Source organism: Dermochelys coriacea, chromosome 10 (genome assembly GCF_009764565.3).
Source record: "Dermochelys coriacea isolate rDerCor1 chromosome 10, rDerCor1.pri.v4, whole genome shotgun sequence".
Classification (NCBI taxonomy): domain Eukaryota; kingdom Metazoa; phylum Chordata; order Testudines; family Dermochelyidae; genus Dermochelys; species Dermochelys coriacea.
Genome location: NC_050077.1, coordinates 51606739 through 51625690, shown reverse-complemented (window position 1 = coordinate 51625690; position 18952 = coordinate 51606739). Strand labels below are relative to the sequence as shown.

The following is an 18952-nucleotide window of genomic DNA, read 5'->3' as shown; positions in this document are numbered from 1 at the left end:
GGCGGGGACCTCAAGTGGAATGAAGAATAGGAGCAGCATCAACATCCGTACTGCGAGGGACTATGATAGCTTCTTGGAGTCAGCAGTCTCCGGTGCCATCTGTCCCGGTCCCGGCAGGGCACGCTCCGGTGCCGTCTGTCCCGGTCCCGGCAGGGCACGCTCCGGTGCCGTCTGTCCCGGTCCGATTGCAAGATCTGCATTCCCTCGAGGCGGAGCGATGCCTGGAACCCCTGCTGCTCAGCAGCCAGCCAGCCAACCTGGTGAGGGTCTATGGGGACCGGTGCGGGCTGCATGCGGGATGGTCACTGCGTGGAGAACGGTGTCGGGAACATTCCCTAGACTGTGAGCGGCACCATCCGGAAGGTGACTGTGGAGGTCTGAACACGGTTTGCCTCTGGACTGGGGAGCTGCTGGTGTCGGTGCAACAGGTATTGGTAGAGACATAATGTCTCAAGCCGCCTGCAGAGCCTCCAGCATGGACCGGGCTACTTGGAGTGGGCTACTCCGCTCGATTTTAGGGATCTGGGGTAAAAATTGGGGGTTGGTCCTGCTTTGAGCAGGGGGTTGGACTAGATGACCTCCTGAGGTCCCTTCCAACCCTAACTTTCTATGATTCTATGACTTGAGTAGGAGGCCGCGAGGTCAATGGGGATCGAGAACTGCCCAACGCGGGTCTAGTCTCTCCCCCAGCCTTGTCCCGGTGCCTTGGCGGAAAAGACCTCTTTGCCTTTTTAGAGTGTCCCGTGGACAGGGAACGGTGCCAACTAGTGGAAGGCACCGATGGGTCGCCACGCACCAATGCCATTTTGATTGAGTCGGCCCTGCCCCAGACACTGCTGCATCACTCCAAATCAGCACCGAGCACTGAGGCAGTGCAGTTCCACATCTGGACATGTCCTGCTCAAACAATATATCCACATACATAAACATACCTAATTAGCCCCAAGCAAACCATAACTTGACCACTTTCATTCAAATACCCTACTCACCTGTACACAAATGTGCTCTAAATCTACATACACTGACAAAGGCTATAAAAAAATTTATTCGTCCTTCACACTCACTAAAGCTTACTGTACTCAATGTGACGTATTTAGTGTACTATTGTACATGACAATACAGTCTCATCCTTAACTGCATTTCCTGACTTGTGTGTACTGAAAAGCAAAATGTTGTGATACTAATGTTGAGGAAACAGCTTTTTGCATGAAATATTCCTGTGCTCATAAATTAAGACTGCACTTTTTAATTCACTGGTAATGTCAAGTCATACAAATATCTGAGAAATCAAATCATTCATGCAGCAAGATTAAATAGATTGTAACATGCACAGTGGCATTCATCAGAGAGTCACCATACAAAACATACCTAAACAGTTCCATTTCTACTGTTTAGTGGAGTTTCTTGGGCAGATTTACAAATGAAATTGCAACATGATGGAATATAAACAGCATGTGTGGGGGGATAAGTCACGCCCACATTACCATGTGTCACTCTTCAAGACAACTGAGAAATAAAACTTTTAAAAAGACAATGGATTTAAGGAGCTGTGCAGTTCTAAGTGCTGAAAGGATCATTTTCAGTGTTTAAACATTTCTCCAATATCTATTTTAGACATTTTCAAACAGAAGTGGAACCCTTCAAGTATAGCAAAACTGGGTTAATCTGACCTTTGCCATCAAGTCTCTCTCCCTTGTTTCTGCATTTCTTCGTAGAGCAGAAAGTTCCAAAATCTCCTTATTTAAAAATTTATTCTGGGTTTTGTACCCCTGAAGATTGTCCTGTTAATAAAAATTGAAGTTTACCATCTACAGATATTGACATTTAAACTTCTACTTGAGAATATACAGTAGAATACAGGACAAGCAGTCACTATTAGATCTTGACCAGGCCTGAAGAAGAGCTCTGTATAGTTTGAAAACTTGTATCTCTCACCAACAGAAGATGGTCCAATAAAGGATATTACCTCACCCATTTTGTCTAGCTATTAGATCTTGTCAATTAAATATCACTATCAAACCAAATAATATTCTTTTTTAGCTTTGCATAAAAAAAGCCAAACTTGCATTGCTAGTACAGATCTGCAGGAATAGATTCAATCAATTGGTACTATATATATATATATATATATATATATATATATATATATATATATATATAATTACTTCAAAGGCTATATCCATGATGCAGAAATACACATATCTAGCAAAAAGCTCTCTCGCTTCAACCTGTCTCAACCCTGAACTCCAGAGCTTGAAGTTGGGGGATGAATGAAAGAAAGATGATACTTTTCCAACAATCATCTCTTGCTACTCCCACATCCTCAGCATTCCTCATCTGCTACATCCACTTCTGTCAGTAGATAAAATACTATTTGCTTATTCATTTCTGTAGTTTAATCCCTTATTATCCAGAATTCCTTATGCTCTGATGTAGGAAGTTGTGGATTACATGTCAAAAATGGATTTTCCCTTTGGAAGTTTTGTTTAAATAGGAACACAATCATATTCCAAATTGTTTTGGAGTAGAGTAATTATACAATGGCAAGCAAGCTTAAATGGTAGTTTTGGGAGCTACCAAAAAAAAATTTTTGTTTGAACCCAAACTCCTTATATCCTATAAAACAGTGAAAGGAGTTAGGGGAGAAAGTAGGTCACTAGCAATAGGGCCAACGCTATTAATATTGACTTAATTGATGATCTATTCCTCCTTTTACGTCTAAATCACCTTTGTCATTTTACAATGGTCTTTTATTCCCCCCCCCCATTCCTTTTGCTCTCAGTTGTTCTTTGTTTCTGACTCTTCCCTTACATCCTTGTTTTCTTTCTGCCCCCTACTTTTTTTCCTGTATTCCCGATTACTTCTCATGGTATTCTTCCTCCATAGCAATTACTGTATTCACAGGCACCGACTTTCCAAAGTGCCGGGGCAGGGGTGGGGGAAGGGGTACTCAACCCTGGCTCTGTCCCAGGCCATGCCCCCACTCCACCCTTCCCCCAGAACCCTGCTCTGTCTCTTCCTGTCTTGCCCCTTCCCACCCCCTCCACTGAGTGCACCGCGTCCTCATTCCTTCCACCTTCTTCCCCACAAGCCTTCTGAATGCAATGAAACAGCTGATTGCAGGAGGCATGGGGAGGGAGGGGGAGCACCCACCATTTTTTCTCCCAATGGGTGCTCCAGCCCCGAAGCACCCATGGAGTCAGTGCCTATGACTGTATTACTGAAAACACAAGATACTGTACTACAGCAGAGTTGACCAGCACAACATTTTAGTGGCTATGGATTATATTGTCCTGCAGACAGCAAAATGTAGATCCCAAGCTCCCCTGAGAAGAGAAAAAAATCGCTCTAGAATACTCATACCCATGAGATGCTGCAGCTTCTAGTGATCTCCTACACACGATGGCCTATTGTGAAGCATTATAGAGAACTAAGGATTCCTCTACCCCAAACGGAGAGACACACTGCTCTTACTTTTAGTCTGTCCAGCTCCTGTAGTTCCCTGTTAAAAGAGGATGACATGGAAGAATTTGCTGTTCCACTTTGGGAGGATGGATTGTCCTCACATTCACTGAGCTGACGAGAGAGTTTCATGATCACTTCATCTTTGGCTTGAATTGTTTCCATTAACATACCCAGCTGCTCATTGAGTTCTCCAACTTTGCATTTCAGATTTTTTACTTCCTGCTGGAGACTATCTTTTTCCAGATTTAGCTTTTCAAGCTGGTTGTTGAGACCCAATATCTGATCATCTTTTTGGTGTAGCAGCTCTAATTTGTCTTTTGGAACCCCATCACAAAGACGGCTTGCAAAGTATTTATCATACTGGGAAGACCGAACTGTCTGCTGCAAGAGTCGCACAAGTTCCTGAAAAGAGTAAAGTAAAGTGAGGGTTGAGAAAAGGCATGAGACATTACAGCCTAAGAATATAATTATGTAAAACAAAAGAAAAAAAATTGGAATATTACATGAAGTAATAAGTGCAAATGGAATAAAGTCAGTGGGTTTCTGGAGGCCACTGAAGCAAAGAATAATAATTCTAAGTGGGTACATACATTTGGCACACCATTAACTGATGTACGTATTAAGCTATATTATGTGTCAGGCTTGCAGAAAGCAGTGACAGCTGGGGCCCATTAGGTAGCTGAAGAGTGAAACTGAGCTCATTAAGAGGAAGCCCTAATAGACGACACATTTCAATAGGATGTAATGGGGCTGTACTTTTGGGATTCAGGAATGGAGCTCCTCCCCACAAACTGAGATGAAGGGTGGAACCTGGGGATGAGAAGCGTGTTTTCTCCTGTGGGCCCAGTGAAGATGGATTTGGATGTTCACAGTGATTTGAAGAACCATGTAGATGTGTCTAGGTTGAACCAGGGCCTCATGATAGTGGAGATACTGGTGGGTTATTTTGTTCCCTAGAATAAAACAGGATACAGCAGAGAGAGCTGTGCTTATAAGCCTAACTATCAAGCCTGAGATCCTTGGAGGCGTTTGGAGCAACTCTATGGATTTCAAGAGAAAGGTTTCCCCATGTAACAAGAAATCCAGACTCTCTTTTCTTCAACCTTCCCTGGGGTTTATCACCTTCCTTCGAGTACTTTTTTCCAAAGAGCCTGAACTGCTGAAGAGAACAGTTGGAGCCCTAACCCAGCTGGAAAACCTCAAGTCTCTCTTACCAGAGTGTTCTGCACAATCAAGGAACCAATGCTGAATTGACTGGTCAGAGATGAGGTCATTGATAATCTAATGGCTATCAGCATATCACAGCATCACCTGGAATTGGTAGTCAATCAGGAAGCGGATGCTAGGAGAATCTATCAGTATATAATGTTGACTCCAGGCTTGATTATTTTAACTCATATCTAGGAATGAATCTACACATCCTAAAAAAGTTTGAACTGTTACAAAATGCAAAGACTGTTTAATCATATAGGTTACTGTGAACACAAAGAAAAGGAGTACTTGTGGCACCTTAGAGACTAACAAATTTATTAGAGCATAAGCTTTCGTGAGCTACAGCTGTGCTCAGCTCCCAAAGAACCCAGTTCAACATATCTGTCCTGATATTCAAAGCCCTCTGCTAGATTAGCCCTAGCTTCCTTTAAGATAATAATTCTGGGCTATGGAAGAAGTAGTTATGACAGCTATGTTCTACTGGACCAATGAAACTATCAACCAGCTGGGAGGAGACCTGTGAGTGTAGAAGAAAGAATTCTTACAGCAGCTAGATCTAGAATAGGGAACTCACTCCTATGAGAGTGACTGACTGCTTTCCACAAGTAAATGTGGAACTCATCTAAATTGATTCAGCTTTCCCCTCAATAAGGTCACACAGGAAAATTCAAAACAACCCGCCTCATAATCTAATAAAGTTGGAAAGAAACAGAGTTGTTTCTACTAGTTTTAAATACGTGGAAAATACTCATTTACAACAATAATAGGGGCTATGTAAGTATTTACATAGTGTGTGGATCAGTACTTAAAGCTGTTGGTCTAAGCTTTGTACCATGCTCTATCAAACCCTGTTGGTGATACAGACTGAATCCAAATGAGGCATAAATGTTTCTTTTTCTCTAATGTGATTAGGAAAGAGATGGATCTCAGACATCAGAAGTTCTCCGGGAGAGAACATAGGGGGACTGCAGATACAGATGGTGAAGAGTCTTTAATTGCCCACAGACACACTCTGGAAAGTTGGTTTCAATGGGTAAATAAGGGAGGATATAAAAGCCAAAAGAGCAGTTACTGAACCCTATGCAAACTAAAAGACCTTTCCATCTCTTGGTACTCTGTTTTGAGATTTTCAAATGCACAGGTACATTTAGCATTGGTATTTGTTATCAGATAATTAACTACCATTGAAGTTAAATAGTTTAAAAGGGTTGATTTACTCTCAGTTGTGGACAGGCCTGACAATGTTGTGCTTGTCCTTCTTGTGTGAATTACCTTTTGGCTCGACAAATCTTTCCTTAGCCTTTCCAACTCTTCTTGCTGGCTTTGAAACTTCAGTTGCATTTCAGAAGCTAGTTTGTTGCCATTCCCAGAATTCCATTCAACTGGGGATGTGTCGCTGCTATTCCGATTTTTGCTTGATCCAATCATTTCTTTCAATGGACGTCTTGCTTTGTATGGAATACGGCCAAAATCAAATGGAAAGGCTGAACTAGTCACTCCTGTGTAAAACAATTTGTTCTAGTTCACATCTTTTAATAAAGAGGTTTCAATGCATTCAAAAGTTCTTTATAAAAAATTATATATGTCTGCACTTGCTCATTAAAATTAGACTTATACCAAAGTTTAAACACACCCAACATGTCATTATTGGGTTCCGTTCACCTAGGTCGGCAGTAGGCTGAGCAGGGCCTGCGGCCGGTACCCCGGCTGGCAAGGGGCTGGCAGCCAGAACCCCAGACTGGCAGCGGGCTGAGCGGGGCCAGCGGCCGGGACCCAAGACCAGCAGTGGGCTGAGCGGCTCAGCCCGCTGCCGGTCTGGGGTTCTGTCTGCCGGCTCCTGCCAACCAGGGTCCCCGCTGCGGTCTGGAGTCCCGGCTCTGTCCACATAGAGTAGGTACCTACTTTATTCCTGGTTCTGGCCCATTCTCTTCCCCTCTCTACACTGAGATGAGGGTGGGAGTGCACTGAGAACAGGGCTGGGGGTGAAGAAGTAGGCTGGGGGTTGGGGTGTAGGGTCTGGCCAGGAGCTAGAATGAGGGAGGGGGCTCAGGGTTGGGGCAGGAGGTTTGGGTATGGAGCACTTACCTGGGCAGCTCCCATTTGGTGCAAGGGGTGCAGGTGGGAATGTGGGGGTGTGTGTGCAGGAGCTCCCACTTGATGCTCAATGTGGGGATGTGGATGTGGGGGTGCAAGAGTCAGGGCATGCGGGGTCTGGGTATGTGTGGGGGGTGCAAGAGTCAGGGCTGGGTATGTGTGGGGGGTGCAGGGGTCAGGGGACGGGGCTGGGGTGTGTGGCGGGTGCAGGGGTGAGGGCAGAGGGCTGGGGGTGTGTGGGGGGGGTGCAGGAGTCAGGGCACGGGGCTGGGGTTGTGCAGGGGTGAGGGAGAGGGCTGGGAGTGTTGAGGGGGTGCAGGGGTCAGGGCAGAAGGCTGGGAGTGTGGGCTGGGGTCGTGGGGGTGCTCCCAGCCCCCTGTCCTGAGTGGCTCACGGCAGGGGGCTGGAAGGGATATGCCGATTCCACCCCCTTCCCCAAGGTCCCCGGAGCAGAGAGAGGTGCTGCGGCTCTGCTTTTCCCTCTCCCCCTCTGTAGCAAGGGCCGTCAGCTGATCGGCCACATGGCGGGAGAGAAGGAGGGGCAGGAACCCTGCACGCTGGGGGAAAGAGGCAGGAGAGGGGAAAGCTTGCCTGCACTGCAAGGAGAGAGTGGTGGGCAGGGGTGGAGAAGAGTGGGCCGGGCTGGGCAGGATTTTTAATTGCACGCTGCTGTCCCCGGCAGACAGCAGCGTGCCATTAAAAATTGGCTCGCGTGCAGACTTTGGCATGCATGCCACAGGTTGCTGACCCCTGGTTTAGACAGAAAGATGCTATCTCCTTCATTAACTAATGCTTCATGACAATCGAAGAGCTCTAAAGAGTAGTGCAAATTTTCATGGAGTTACCCCAAAAACTTATGACTATAAGAATTAATCAAAGCATACATGCATTTCCCACCCATTATCCCCCTCCCTCATCAAGTAGCAGCAACCAGGATGTTGTTTCTCCATTTTGGATGAAGAGTGACACCTCTGAAGTCTGAAGCCAGTGACTCCCCTAAGATTATAACCAAAGATCTTGACTTTTTCCTCCCCTCTTGTTGCCCGGCATCTCAACAACAAAACAAAGATACACCTGCCCATGGAGTCAAATAAAAGAGATCTCTTGTATACCTTGTCACATGCACCACAGTATACAATATTATGGACAAACCACTGTTTGACCCTTGAATACATTAGAAGGAGATAATTTCTAAGATGTGCAAAGGGGTGTCTGTAGACACAAAGATTTGGTTTACAAAGAAATGACTGAATTTGTGTTATATTTTCTGAAGATACAGCTAACATTGTGGTATATTAACAGATAAAGAATCTTCTGGTACCTTTGTTTCCTTCTGATGCATGTTTCCGCCTTTCTTCCAGTGCCATTGACTCCTCTAAGTCCTTTGGGGTTGGATCTAACATTTCCCACTCTTCGCTGGTATAAAACACACTCTTACGATTTTCACTGTTTCCTTTTCCAGATCTTAAGGAAGACATTGAATTTCTATGGAATAAAGAAAATACACACAGTGATGCCATTCTCTCTCTTTTTTGGGGGTAATTTTTTTAAATTTACCTTTTTAGTCACATCATACATGTACACCTTATGAAAGTCACCCAAACATACACTTTCAAAACACATCAATGAATCCTCTTTGTTAAACAGAGCTTAAATTAAAACCAATGCTAAACAAAATGCAAACAAAAACCAAGTAGTCATGTCCTGTAATACCTACTATTAGTATTTAAGCACTGATCATAACATATTCAAGGGCCAGGAGAGTGGATTGGCTGCAGCACATGGTACTGTGAGGCAAATGACCAAAATACATGAGACTCCTATGGTCTTTCACTCCTGTCTCTACTACATCTGTTTTGGCAGTGAAACATTTGGTTTTTCTGGGGAGTGGCGGTTTTGTTTTTTTGTTTTGTTTTTAATCTGTTTACTAAAATAGTTCTTTATTTTAAATTTCAGGGTAAACAACTGCTAAGTATTAAACAGAATAGGGAGCATGCAGGTCAAAAGGCCACTGTGTGTTATCATATCACAAACTGAATTAACATAAAACTTAGGGTCATCCAAAAGCTGAATCTATTGTAGTTACACAGATGTTGAGGAGAGAATCTCCATGCTAGTCAGAATGCTGCCAAGCTATTTGCAAGGGACTTGCAAGGGAAATCTCTAGGGTCCAATCTGACAGTTTTGTAGAAAGTGTAACCTATTTTTCATACGAGTAAAAGATTTTATGCTGTGGGAGCACTGAAATCACAAAGGCCTAAATCAACACTGCATATTAATATATTTGTGCACTTCAGATCCAGATCTGAAAATTGCATCTCAAGTCTCTTTCTAAACGTAGCACCGCTACATTTAAGGATCAGTTAACTTTTCAGATACAAGTATGTTTAATCTCCAGCCCTTAAGGATGGAGGCCCCATCTTCACCCTTCCCTGAGAGCAGCTCACCTCCCGTTTAAGGAAAAGTAATTGACTTACAATGCATATTTGACCATATAGGTGTCTCACTATTGATACTATTTGCTGGCTGACCCAATGGTTCCCTAAAGTTTTACAGGAAATCTGTTACCTGAGCTAAGTGATCTAAAACACTAAACATATCACAATGCCACAATTCCAAATAATTTGGTTCAATTAAGCAGTCTGATAATGATCATTTTGATACAGTTTTTTAAACCACAATGTAATCCTTCATAAAGCAAGGAGCATCTGATTTGCAAACTTGGCTGGGATTTGATTCTGTATTCAGTAAACTTTTTGCGGCTATTCTTTCTGTGTATGTAGGACTACACGATCCACATGGGACAGCGAGCCTGTTATTTCTAAGTTACTGATTCAGATGCAGGCCCAGTCCTTAGACAGACATCTACAAAGTCTGTGTGTAGTGAATGTGGCAGTCTCTGACTAGTTCCTGGTGAACAAGAATCCACATCACAAAACTCACAGACATCTCTCTAGGAATTCTCAGTATTGAAGCAAAGGACTCAGCTATTCTCTTTTCGCAAGAGGTGAGCTGTCCACTGCCCATGCCTGTCTTGTCCTGTTGTTGGAGGACTTCAGTCTCAAAGGCTGTTAAACCTCCCCCTTTCCAGAGTTTTAAGATAACTATGTTTAGAAAGAGTAATGAGGCAAAAGAAACAGTAGTAAGCAAAAAGTACTTGAGAATGTTTTTCAAATATTCCCCATGAGGGCAAGTATCATGAAAGTTGGTGTTCAATTTCTACATGTACTTTTCAAAAGGACTTTGCTGATTTTGAGGATTAAGTATGTGCTATTGGACTACAAATTAAAAGTAGAGAGTAGCTGGTTGAATTCCTTTATAATATGTATTTAAATAATTAAATACGGCATACCTTCCCTTCCCTCCTCCCCTTCCCCCCCACACCATTACTGAAATTTATGTAAAGCAGTAGGACCAGAGGACTTTAGGTTTACAGAGCTACAACAGCAAACCAAGGTAGTTTATTCTTTTAAATAATACTTTAATTATATATAATTACACAAAATATGTGAAAGTTCAAAAGTGATCTATCTACTGGCTCATTCTATATTATGAAATCCCATCATATAATTAGGTAACTCGGGTTATTACAGTACATCCTTTTAAACAAGCAGGACTCTACATAAACAAAAGGAGGCTGCAGGAACTGTCAGCATAAGAAGAAAGGACTATTGAGCTCTGAACATTTATCTGATCCAATTAGTTTTTAGTGTCTTTAATTGAAAGCAACTTCCATCTTAGGCAAGTGCAATTAATGTGCACATATAGTACATTCTTTATATGAAACATACTCTCTTCACTTCCCTCTTGTTATGTCTTTACTGTTGCTTAAGGCATATGCAGATATCACAACAAGCCGTTGCTGTCAAGCAGATGTTAACCATAAGTTAAAGCTCTACACAAAGAACTACTGTGATGAAATTGTGCTGCATAGCTAACGAAGCAAGGATGGTCTTGTGTTTAAGATACTGACCTAGGGGACTCAGCAAGTATGGGCTCCCAGCACTGCCACAGACTTCATCTAAAACCTTGGATAAATCCCTTCATCTCTGTGCCGCAGTTCACCTTCTGTACTATAGAGTTAACAATAATTCCAAATTCTTGGCCATGAAAAACGCATCACGGACCATGAAATCTGGTCTCCCTGCCAGGAAATCTGGTATTTTGTGTGCTTGTACCCTATACCATACCGATTTCACAAGGAAGACAAGCATTTCTCAAATTGGGGGTCCTGACCCAAAAAGGAGTTACAGAAGGATCCCAAGATTATTTTAGTGTGGTCACGGTACTGCCATCCTTACTTCTGCACTGCCTTCAGAGCTGGGTGGCTGGAGAGCAGCAGCTGTTGGCCAGACACCCAGCTCTGAACGCAGCTCCCCACCAGCAGCAGTGCAGAAGTACGAGTAGCAATACCATACCATGCCACCCTTACTTCTGCGCTGCTGCCTGCAGAGCTGAACTCCCAGCCAGCAGCCACTGCTCTCCAGCTGCTCAGCTGTGAACGCAGCGTCACCGGCAGCAGCGCAGAAATAAGGGTAGCAATACCACAACTCCCCATACAATAACTTTGCAACCCCCACCCTCCCACACACACAAATCCATTTTGGGTCAAGACCCCTACAATTACAACACCATGAAATTTCAGATTTAAGTAACTGAAACCATGAAATTTATGATTTTTATAATCCCATGACCGTGAAATTGACTATAATGGACCATGAGTTTGGTAGGGCCCTACTGATAGTGTGCTGCAAGAATTAATCAATCTTTGTATAAGGCACACAGACACTAAGGTGCTGAAAACCACAATATGACCTATATAAAGAAATAAAATTGCTTAAAGTTTTGATACGATCCTTCCCATTCCTCAACTATATTAGCTCTGCATCTTAGGTATTTACAGGTTGCCTATCATGTCAATAGCCTGCTTAGCCATCATTAACTATTACAGTACAGTAAAACTCAATTCTAATCAGGTTTAAAAACTGATTTTTATTTGTATTTTAAGTTTATGATTATGAAGATGTCATTAACTACCCCTAAATGATTGGATTCCATCAGCGCTCTACAAGCAGAAATCCCTCACAGCTAATCAGAGTTCTATCTTACGTATAAAAAAAAATATGTTAAAAGAACATTAAGATTGCATAGTACAGCACTCAAAAGTTAGGAAGTTTAAATAAGATTGCCTGTGCAACTTTCATTTGGGTCCCTCATGCATATGAATTATGATACAGTCTTTAATTACATGATCACATACTATTTTTTCCCCCTAGGATGCCACCTTATTTAGTGCACTGAATGGACAGTGCTCAGTTAATGAGCAGCTATACAAAATTTTATTTTATCCACATTATTCAATGCATGGGCCTAGGCCTTATTTACTGCAAGCTATTCAAACCCTGCTCTGAAGCCAGAATTATTGATTTCCTCAAGGGATTTTCCATGGTGCTCATCTCTACGGTATGGATACTTCAGAAACAATTAATTTATCTTCATGAAACCCAGTGAGATGAGGGGGGTTTAATCCTCATTTTACAGGTGGGGAACTGAGACGCAGATATTAAGGTCAAGAGTAATCACTATTTTGGGTGTCCAACTTGAGATGGCTAGGATTGGATTTTCAAGAATTATAGAACACTTTATGTTCAAAGCATAGTTCCCAATGACTGCAGATGTAAGTGCTCAGCATTTCTGTATATCAGACACTACTGTCTCAGGCTGGGCACCCAGGAAATGAAGAACACACAATCAGTGACCACCTGTGAAAAGTTTGGTTAAGTGATTTGCTTAGCTTCACACAGGATCTCTCCAGCACAGGCAGTGATAGAACCCAGTTCTCCAGGGCAGCACTCAATTGCCTTAACCATAAGAGCATCCTTCCTCTTCCTGCGGCCTCCTGCCTCATTCACGACACATCTTCCAACTTCAGATTTCTGTGCCTAACAGATTTCATTTAAAGGTTTCCTTATTTAACTCAACTGCACTGGTAATAAAATAAAATAAATAAATAAAAACACTTCTTCTCATTGTCAGCACAAGAAGGATGTGGTCTAGTTGACAGGACAGCAGCCACTGAATCATGAACTGCTCTAACATCATAGGAAAAGGATCAACTGTCCTTCAAACAGTAGCAGAAGGTCACTAGACAGATTATATGAAATGTTCATAAAGAACCTACAGTAGTAGGAGAGTCAGATGTCAGTCATTGTACGACTGTTTTTGAAAACAATTAGTGTCAAAGAGCAAACTCAAGTAAACTTGTCTTAAAATAGTTACTTCCATTCTTTAAAATGCTTAAAAAAAAGTTTCTTAAAGTAAGAAAGTGGTTGTCACAACTTGCTCAGTGTTGGCCTGAACTTGTATTTAATCTACATTAAATATCTTTTTTAAAAATGGAAAAAATAAATGAAGAATATAAATAGGGTTTTTAATCTCCAAACTACTATTTTAAGTATTAACTAATGAATCACCATACTGTCACTGAAGTAAGCAATTACTACTCCCATTTTACAGAAAAAGGATCGGATGCAGAATGATTAAGTATTTAACTTTCCCAAGGGCACAGAGAAATAGATCCTGGCTCCTTGTCTGGTGCTCAGACCATAAAGCTTTTACTCACTATCTGACAGATTGTTCATTTTACATCAGATGTTTTACTAACACTACTGTATCTATATACCCAACTCTACCTGTTAAATTAGTAATCCTAGTATGTATAAATAGACAGTCTACTTTAAGAGATATTGTGGCAATGGACAGGCCACTAATTTTTCCAATTTCTTGCTTAATTTGTACATTCTCTCTCTCCATCTTATACTGGCCCCATCACTACAGTATCTGAGCAACTTGTTGTATCATTGGCCATTTGCTAGGGACAAGTACAATTTTTACGTAGAGAAAAGAACTCACTTGATCTCAGTACCCCATTGTTTTAGGGAGAAATTGATGGCACTTTGTTGGACTGGTGCTGGCTGGCAAGCTGCTTGTTCTCCTACCAGTTCTGTGGGAGCAGTCTCCACAGCTAGGACATTTCTAGCTTTCTCTGCTGAGACATTTGGATTCAGGGTACTCAGATCTGAGAAAGGAAAGAAACATTTGTTTATTATGATGATTTTATCACCTTAAATTGCACAAGGCCCCCACAAATGCCATATTCTTAAAAAGATGCATTTGAACAACAAAAAAACCCCAGGACTTTGTCCTTATCCTCAGTATGCTAAGATCTCATTGCATTCATATTGTTGTGCATTATAAAATAATCTAATAAAATCTCAGAGGTACACAGTGTACTACGTGACTGAAAACAATGTATTGCAAATGTGTAAGCTGAAGAACGTACTATGGGTAGCACAAGGCATTAGTTAGAGGTTTTTGCATAGAAGTTATTTTCACCCCAGTGCAGTTTAAAAATTAAAATACAGCCTTTGCTGATGTTAGCAATGAGCAGGCTTACAAACATCCTGCTTTGAAGTCACACAGAAGATAAACAGGAAGATCTCTCAGATTCTGAAATGTTAAAAGGGAAAGTAGTAGATAAAACATTTAAAAAAATATCAGGATGCAGAACATTGAAGAACTAACAAGTCAGAAAGGTAGCTGGTACCTTACACCTCTGAAAATCTGGGGTGAAATCCTGAATAGGCAACAGTGAGTTTGGTGCTCTCATTTTATATCTTGTGCTAATAAGGTCTTGCAAAAAGTTCCCACAGGGCCAAACCTCAGTCTTACAGAATCCTAAATTCTATTTGACCCTTGCTGAATGAAGGCCAGCCTCTAGTAAAAGGGGCCTTAGCCTAGTCTGCTGCCATGTGCACACAACACCTTTGGGTGCACCTTTCAAGCACCAAGACTGACATGTTTGTGTGTGTACTTTAAAAAAAAAAAAATCACCTGTGCATGCAGATGTCGGTTGTGCATATATGTCTGCATGTGCAGTCTTCAATGTTGCAAGAGCACAACTGGATGAAACCTTCTGAAAAAATCAAACCTATAGCTATGTGCATATATTTAAGAGTGCAAGTTGTAAAGTTCATGAAAACAAGCTAGAGTATATGCTGAATACACAGTTTTTAAATACAATTTTGCTTAGGCAAAACCATTCCTTCATACACCTCATTCATCCCAAAGTCCATCCACTACTTCTCAGTGAGGACTATTTTCCAGCCAAGTTTCAACTTTCAATCAGCCATTTTTGCTGTAGCCCCATTTAAAAAAAAAATGGTTGCCAAAATATTCTTACACTGACAAGAGTGAAATTTTGCCACTTCTTCCTAACTCTGATAAAATTCATTTTCTGGAAAATATATGGAAAAGTATGGAAAATTTCAGCCCAATAACCAAGTTCTTCAAAAAATGACGGGCACTCCCCCTCCAGCTATAGTTTTCATCCAAAACCACTTTACAGTTCGGCACAACTGTCAAGACTCTCTGCTCCTAAGCACTGATGTAGCAAGCATGTTTCAGCTCAAGAGTAGTGTGCACAGGCAAAAAATGCATAAGGCACCCGCCTCAGTGCCTGGAACTAGCCAGTGCTCTAAGCGCCTAACTTTCAAGAGTATAATTAACGAACTCTTACAGCCACTTGGGATGGCATCTTATAGTTCCTGGCAAACAGTAATTCACCTCTTAAATCCAATACTCAAAACTGGGATTTTGGAACACATCTTCCAGTCTCATGCACAACAAAATAGACGGTCATAGGTCCATCTACTGTAGGTCAATGTACAGTAGAGAACATTACTAGGGTCATGAACAAAAGTGGATACCAAACTCCTACAGCACTACATATGGCTAACCCGAGTAGATAAACAGTATCGTTTTTTTGCTGGAGTTAGTCCATTTACAGTCATGAATGAAAGTTCCACAGAAAAATTAACTATATACACGCATTGTGTAAAAAAGTTAATTTTCATCATGCTGTGTGTTTATATCGATTCTGCAATTGTTTTCTGACAGGTGGCAGAAAATATAGCATGCAACAGATGATTAAAAACATCTGCTACTAATTACAATGTAAGATTGTAACCAGAAAAGAACAGCTTAATTTCTTCTCTCTGGAAAGACTGTGATCCATGATGTCAGCAGTCTGACAGTCTCTTAAAAAAAAAAAAGTTCTTATTTTAATTGCTACTTCAGCATGGTTTTCCAGAACTCACTACGGGCATGTCTACACTGCAATTTAAAAACCGCAGATGGCCTCTACCAGTATGTAGGGCAGCAGAAGTTAAAATTTTCGTTAAGTTTAAAAGGAAGAAAAGTGAAGAATTTTTTATCTCAACCAAAAGCCACACTTCCGGTTATTGCAAAAAAATTATAATGTACCATTAGCATCACTCAAATGCAGAGGATGAGGCTGCGTGAAATAATGAAGCTGAACGCTACTCCCTCCTGGGTATGCTTTACAAAATTTATGTACATGATCACAATCTGTTTCTAAACTGATACAACGGAACATTAAAAAACACAAACCAATCTCACAAATGCTCCTGGAACCAATAAGATGCGTACATGCTTTACCATGTAACATCGTAATATTGTCACCCATATCTTTCCTAGTCATTATTTCCTTGTATGTTTATGACCAACACCTGGACCTTGTTTTAAGCTATTTGTTCTCTGGGGCAGAAGGTAGGTCTGTTATTGTGAGCCAAGGCTCAAAGAAAACAAAGGAAGACTTGCAACTACGCGTGTTGTATCACTTCTGTGGACAGAGTGAGACCACCAAAAGCCCCCTAATGCCAACTGGCAAAGGGGTTAGAGGAATGTCCTGATTCTGGCATGTACATTCTGTTTCACCAAAGAATGTCATGTGAGGTCTTAAATGATAACCAGTCTCACAGTGGTCATCAGTATTGTTATGAAATTTATATACAGATACTATGTAAGGAGTTATGTACAGTAACTCCTCACTTAATGTCATCCTGGTTAACGTCGTTTCCTGATCAAGGTCGTTGCTGATCAATTAGAGAACATGCTCATTTAAAGTTGCACAATGCTCCCTTATAATGTTTTGTTTGGCAGCCTCCTGCTTCATCCACGGCTTGCAGGAAGAGCAGCCCGCTGGAGCTAGCTGGTGGGGGCTTGGGACCAGGGTGGGCCGGCAGCCCCCATCAGCTTCCCTAAGTTTCCTGTGCAGCAGCCACCCAGCAGGCTATCAATTGCCAAGCAGCCCAGCTGTCCCTCCCCGCACCGCCCTGTGCTGCTCTTGCCCTCTGCCTTGGAGCTGCTCCCGGGAGCCTCCTGCTTGCTATGCAGGATTGGGGAGGAAGGGGTGCTAATGTCAGGGTGTCCCCCTCCCCCTGTACCCTATCTCCACAGAGCAAGTGTGGGGACACAACAGGGCTCAAGACAGAGGGAGCTTGCTGGTAGCAGCTGCTGTCTCAACTTGCGGATCTACTTAAAAAGGCAGTGTACTTAGAATGGAGTCAGCATACTTAAAGGGGCAATGCACGTGTCTCTCTCTCACACACGGGTGTGTGTCACACACATGGGTGTGTGTGTGTGTGTGTGTGTCTCTCTCTCTCTCTCTCTCTCACACACACACAATGTGTCTTTCTGTCTCTCTCTGCCATGCTGTGTCTCCTCCCTCCATTCGTGCTGCCTTGCAGAGTGTAAGGATACATTAACAATGTGTTAACCCTTGAGGGGTCAGCCGAGTGCTAGTTCATCTTTCAGCAGTAAGGCATTCCATGGGAAATATCCCACCCTCTGACTCCACCACCTCAACCAAGCTTCACAATCATCATTGCTGTGTACAGTATCAAATTGTTTGTTTAAAACTTATACTGTGTAGATGTGCGTGTAGTCTTCTGTCTGGCGAAAAAAATGTCCCTGGAACCTAGTCCCCCCATTTACATTCATTCTTATGGGGAAACTGGATTCGCTTAATGTCGTTTCACTTGAAGTAGCATTTTTCAGGAACATAACTACAATGTTAAGCGAGGAGTTACTGTATATATACTGAAAATATGTTCTTAGATTCTGTATCAAGGTATGAGTCACCATCAGAAACAGGTCTGACGAAAAACAAGAGATGTTTATTCGCCTCTCTCTCTATCAGATGTAAATTAAGCATAGTAAGCTAACACAAAGGATATCCATTTACATACAAAGTCAACAGAGAGATGTGAAGTCATCTGGGAAGGAGCACACAGGAAAACACGTCCCACTGGTTATGCTGTCTTTGAGCAGAGACAATGAGCTTTAGGGAGTATAAGCAGAAGACAGAGAGGACATCCCCTTATCCTGCACATAAGGAAGTAAACTTACAGTGCATTTATATTAATGAAAATGGGATCTCAGCCAATCGTGGCTGAAAATGCTGCAGAGGATGTCACGGGTGAGAAACTTCTTTAGACAGGAGGTTAGCCTGTTACTTAAGGTTAGTTTCTAGAAAGCACATTATGATTTTGTTTTATATTTAACCTTTTGTTTCCAATATTCTTACTCACTATCATTTGAACTTTTAATAAACTTTTGCTGTTTTCACTATAAATATATCTAAAGTGCTGTGATATTAAGCAAGGTGCTGAGCCTCAGCTGAATCACACAAGATAGTATGTTCACTGTTCCTTTGGGGATGGCAGACCTAGTATTTCTGTGGGTGCTCAGTGGATAAGGGATTGGACACTACAGGGGAATGCTTCAAAAGGACTTAGGGACTGGGGTGCAACCAGGGCCGGCTCTAGGATTTTTGCCACCCCAAGGAAAATAATTGTTGGCCACCCTCAATTTTTTTCCCCCATGTCCCCCCGCCCCCGGCTCCGCCCCAACTCCGCCCTTTCCCAACCCCTTCCCCAAATCCCCTGCCCCGCCTCCTCACCCGGGCATGCCGCATTCCCCCTCCCGCATTGCTTCCTGCGGCTCCCCCTGCCCGCAACCCAGCTCACCTCCACTCCACCTGCTCCCCTGAACCCGCCGCTGCTCCGCTTCTCCCCCTCCCTCTCAGGTGAGGGAAAGGCAGTGCGTTCAGGGGAGCAGGCGGAGCGGAGGTGAGTGAGGATGGGGGGGAGAGCACAAGAAGTAATGGAGAGGGGGTAGAGGAACCACTCCCCGCCCCAGCTCACCTCCGCTGAGGTATATTTGAGGAGCAAAAAGACACCCTGACATCAGGTGCCTAGGAAGTAAACTGACAGCGAGTTGGCGTCATGTAAAAGGAATGTCAGCCAGCTAAGCCTGG

The 18952-nt window shown here is 42.6% G+C and overlaps 1 protein-coding gene across 1 annotated transcript in view; it reads right to left on the bottom strand.

Annotated features, from left to right (window-relative positions):
• TBC1D2B (TBC1 domain family member 2B) overlaps window positions 1–18952 on the bottom strand; it is a 66188-nt gene that overhangs the window by 19650 nt on the left and 27586 nt on the right. The window contains exons 3-7 of the mRNA XM_038419367.2: window positions 13684–13849; window positions 8093–8256; window positions 5950–6176; window positions 3475–3867; window positions 1671–1781 (exon numbers count right to left, since the gene is read on the bottom strand). Of these exons, the coding sequence (XP_038275295.1) occupies window positions 1671–1781; window positions 3475–3867; window positions 5950–6176; window positions 8093–8256; window positions 13684–13849 (1061 nt within the window). The remainder of the gene's footprint in view (window positions 1–1670; window positions 1782–3474; window positions 3868–5949; window positions 6177–8092; window positions 8257–13683; window positions 13850–18952) is intronic.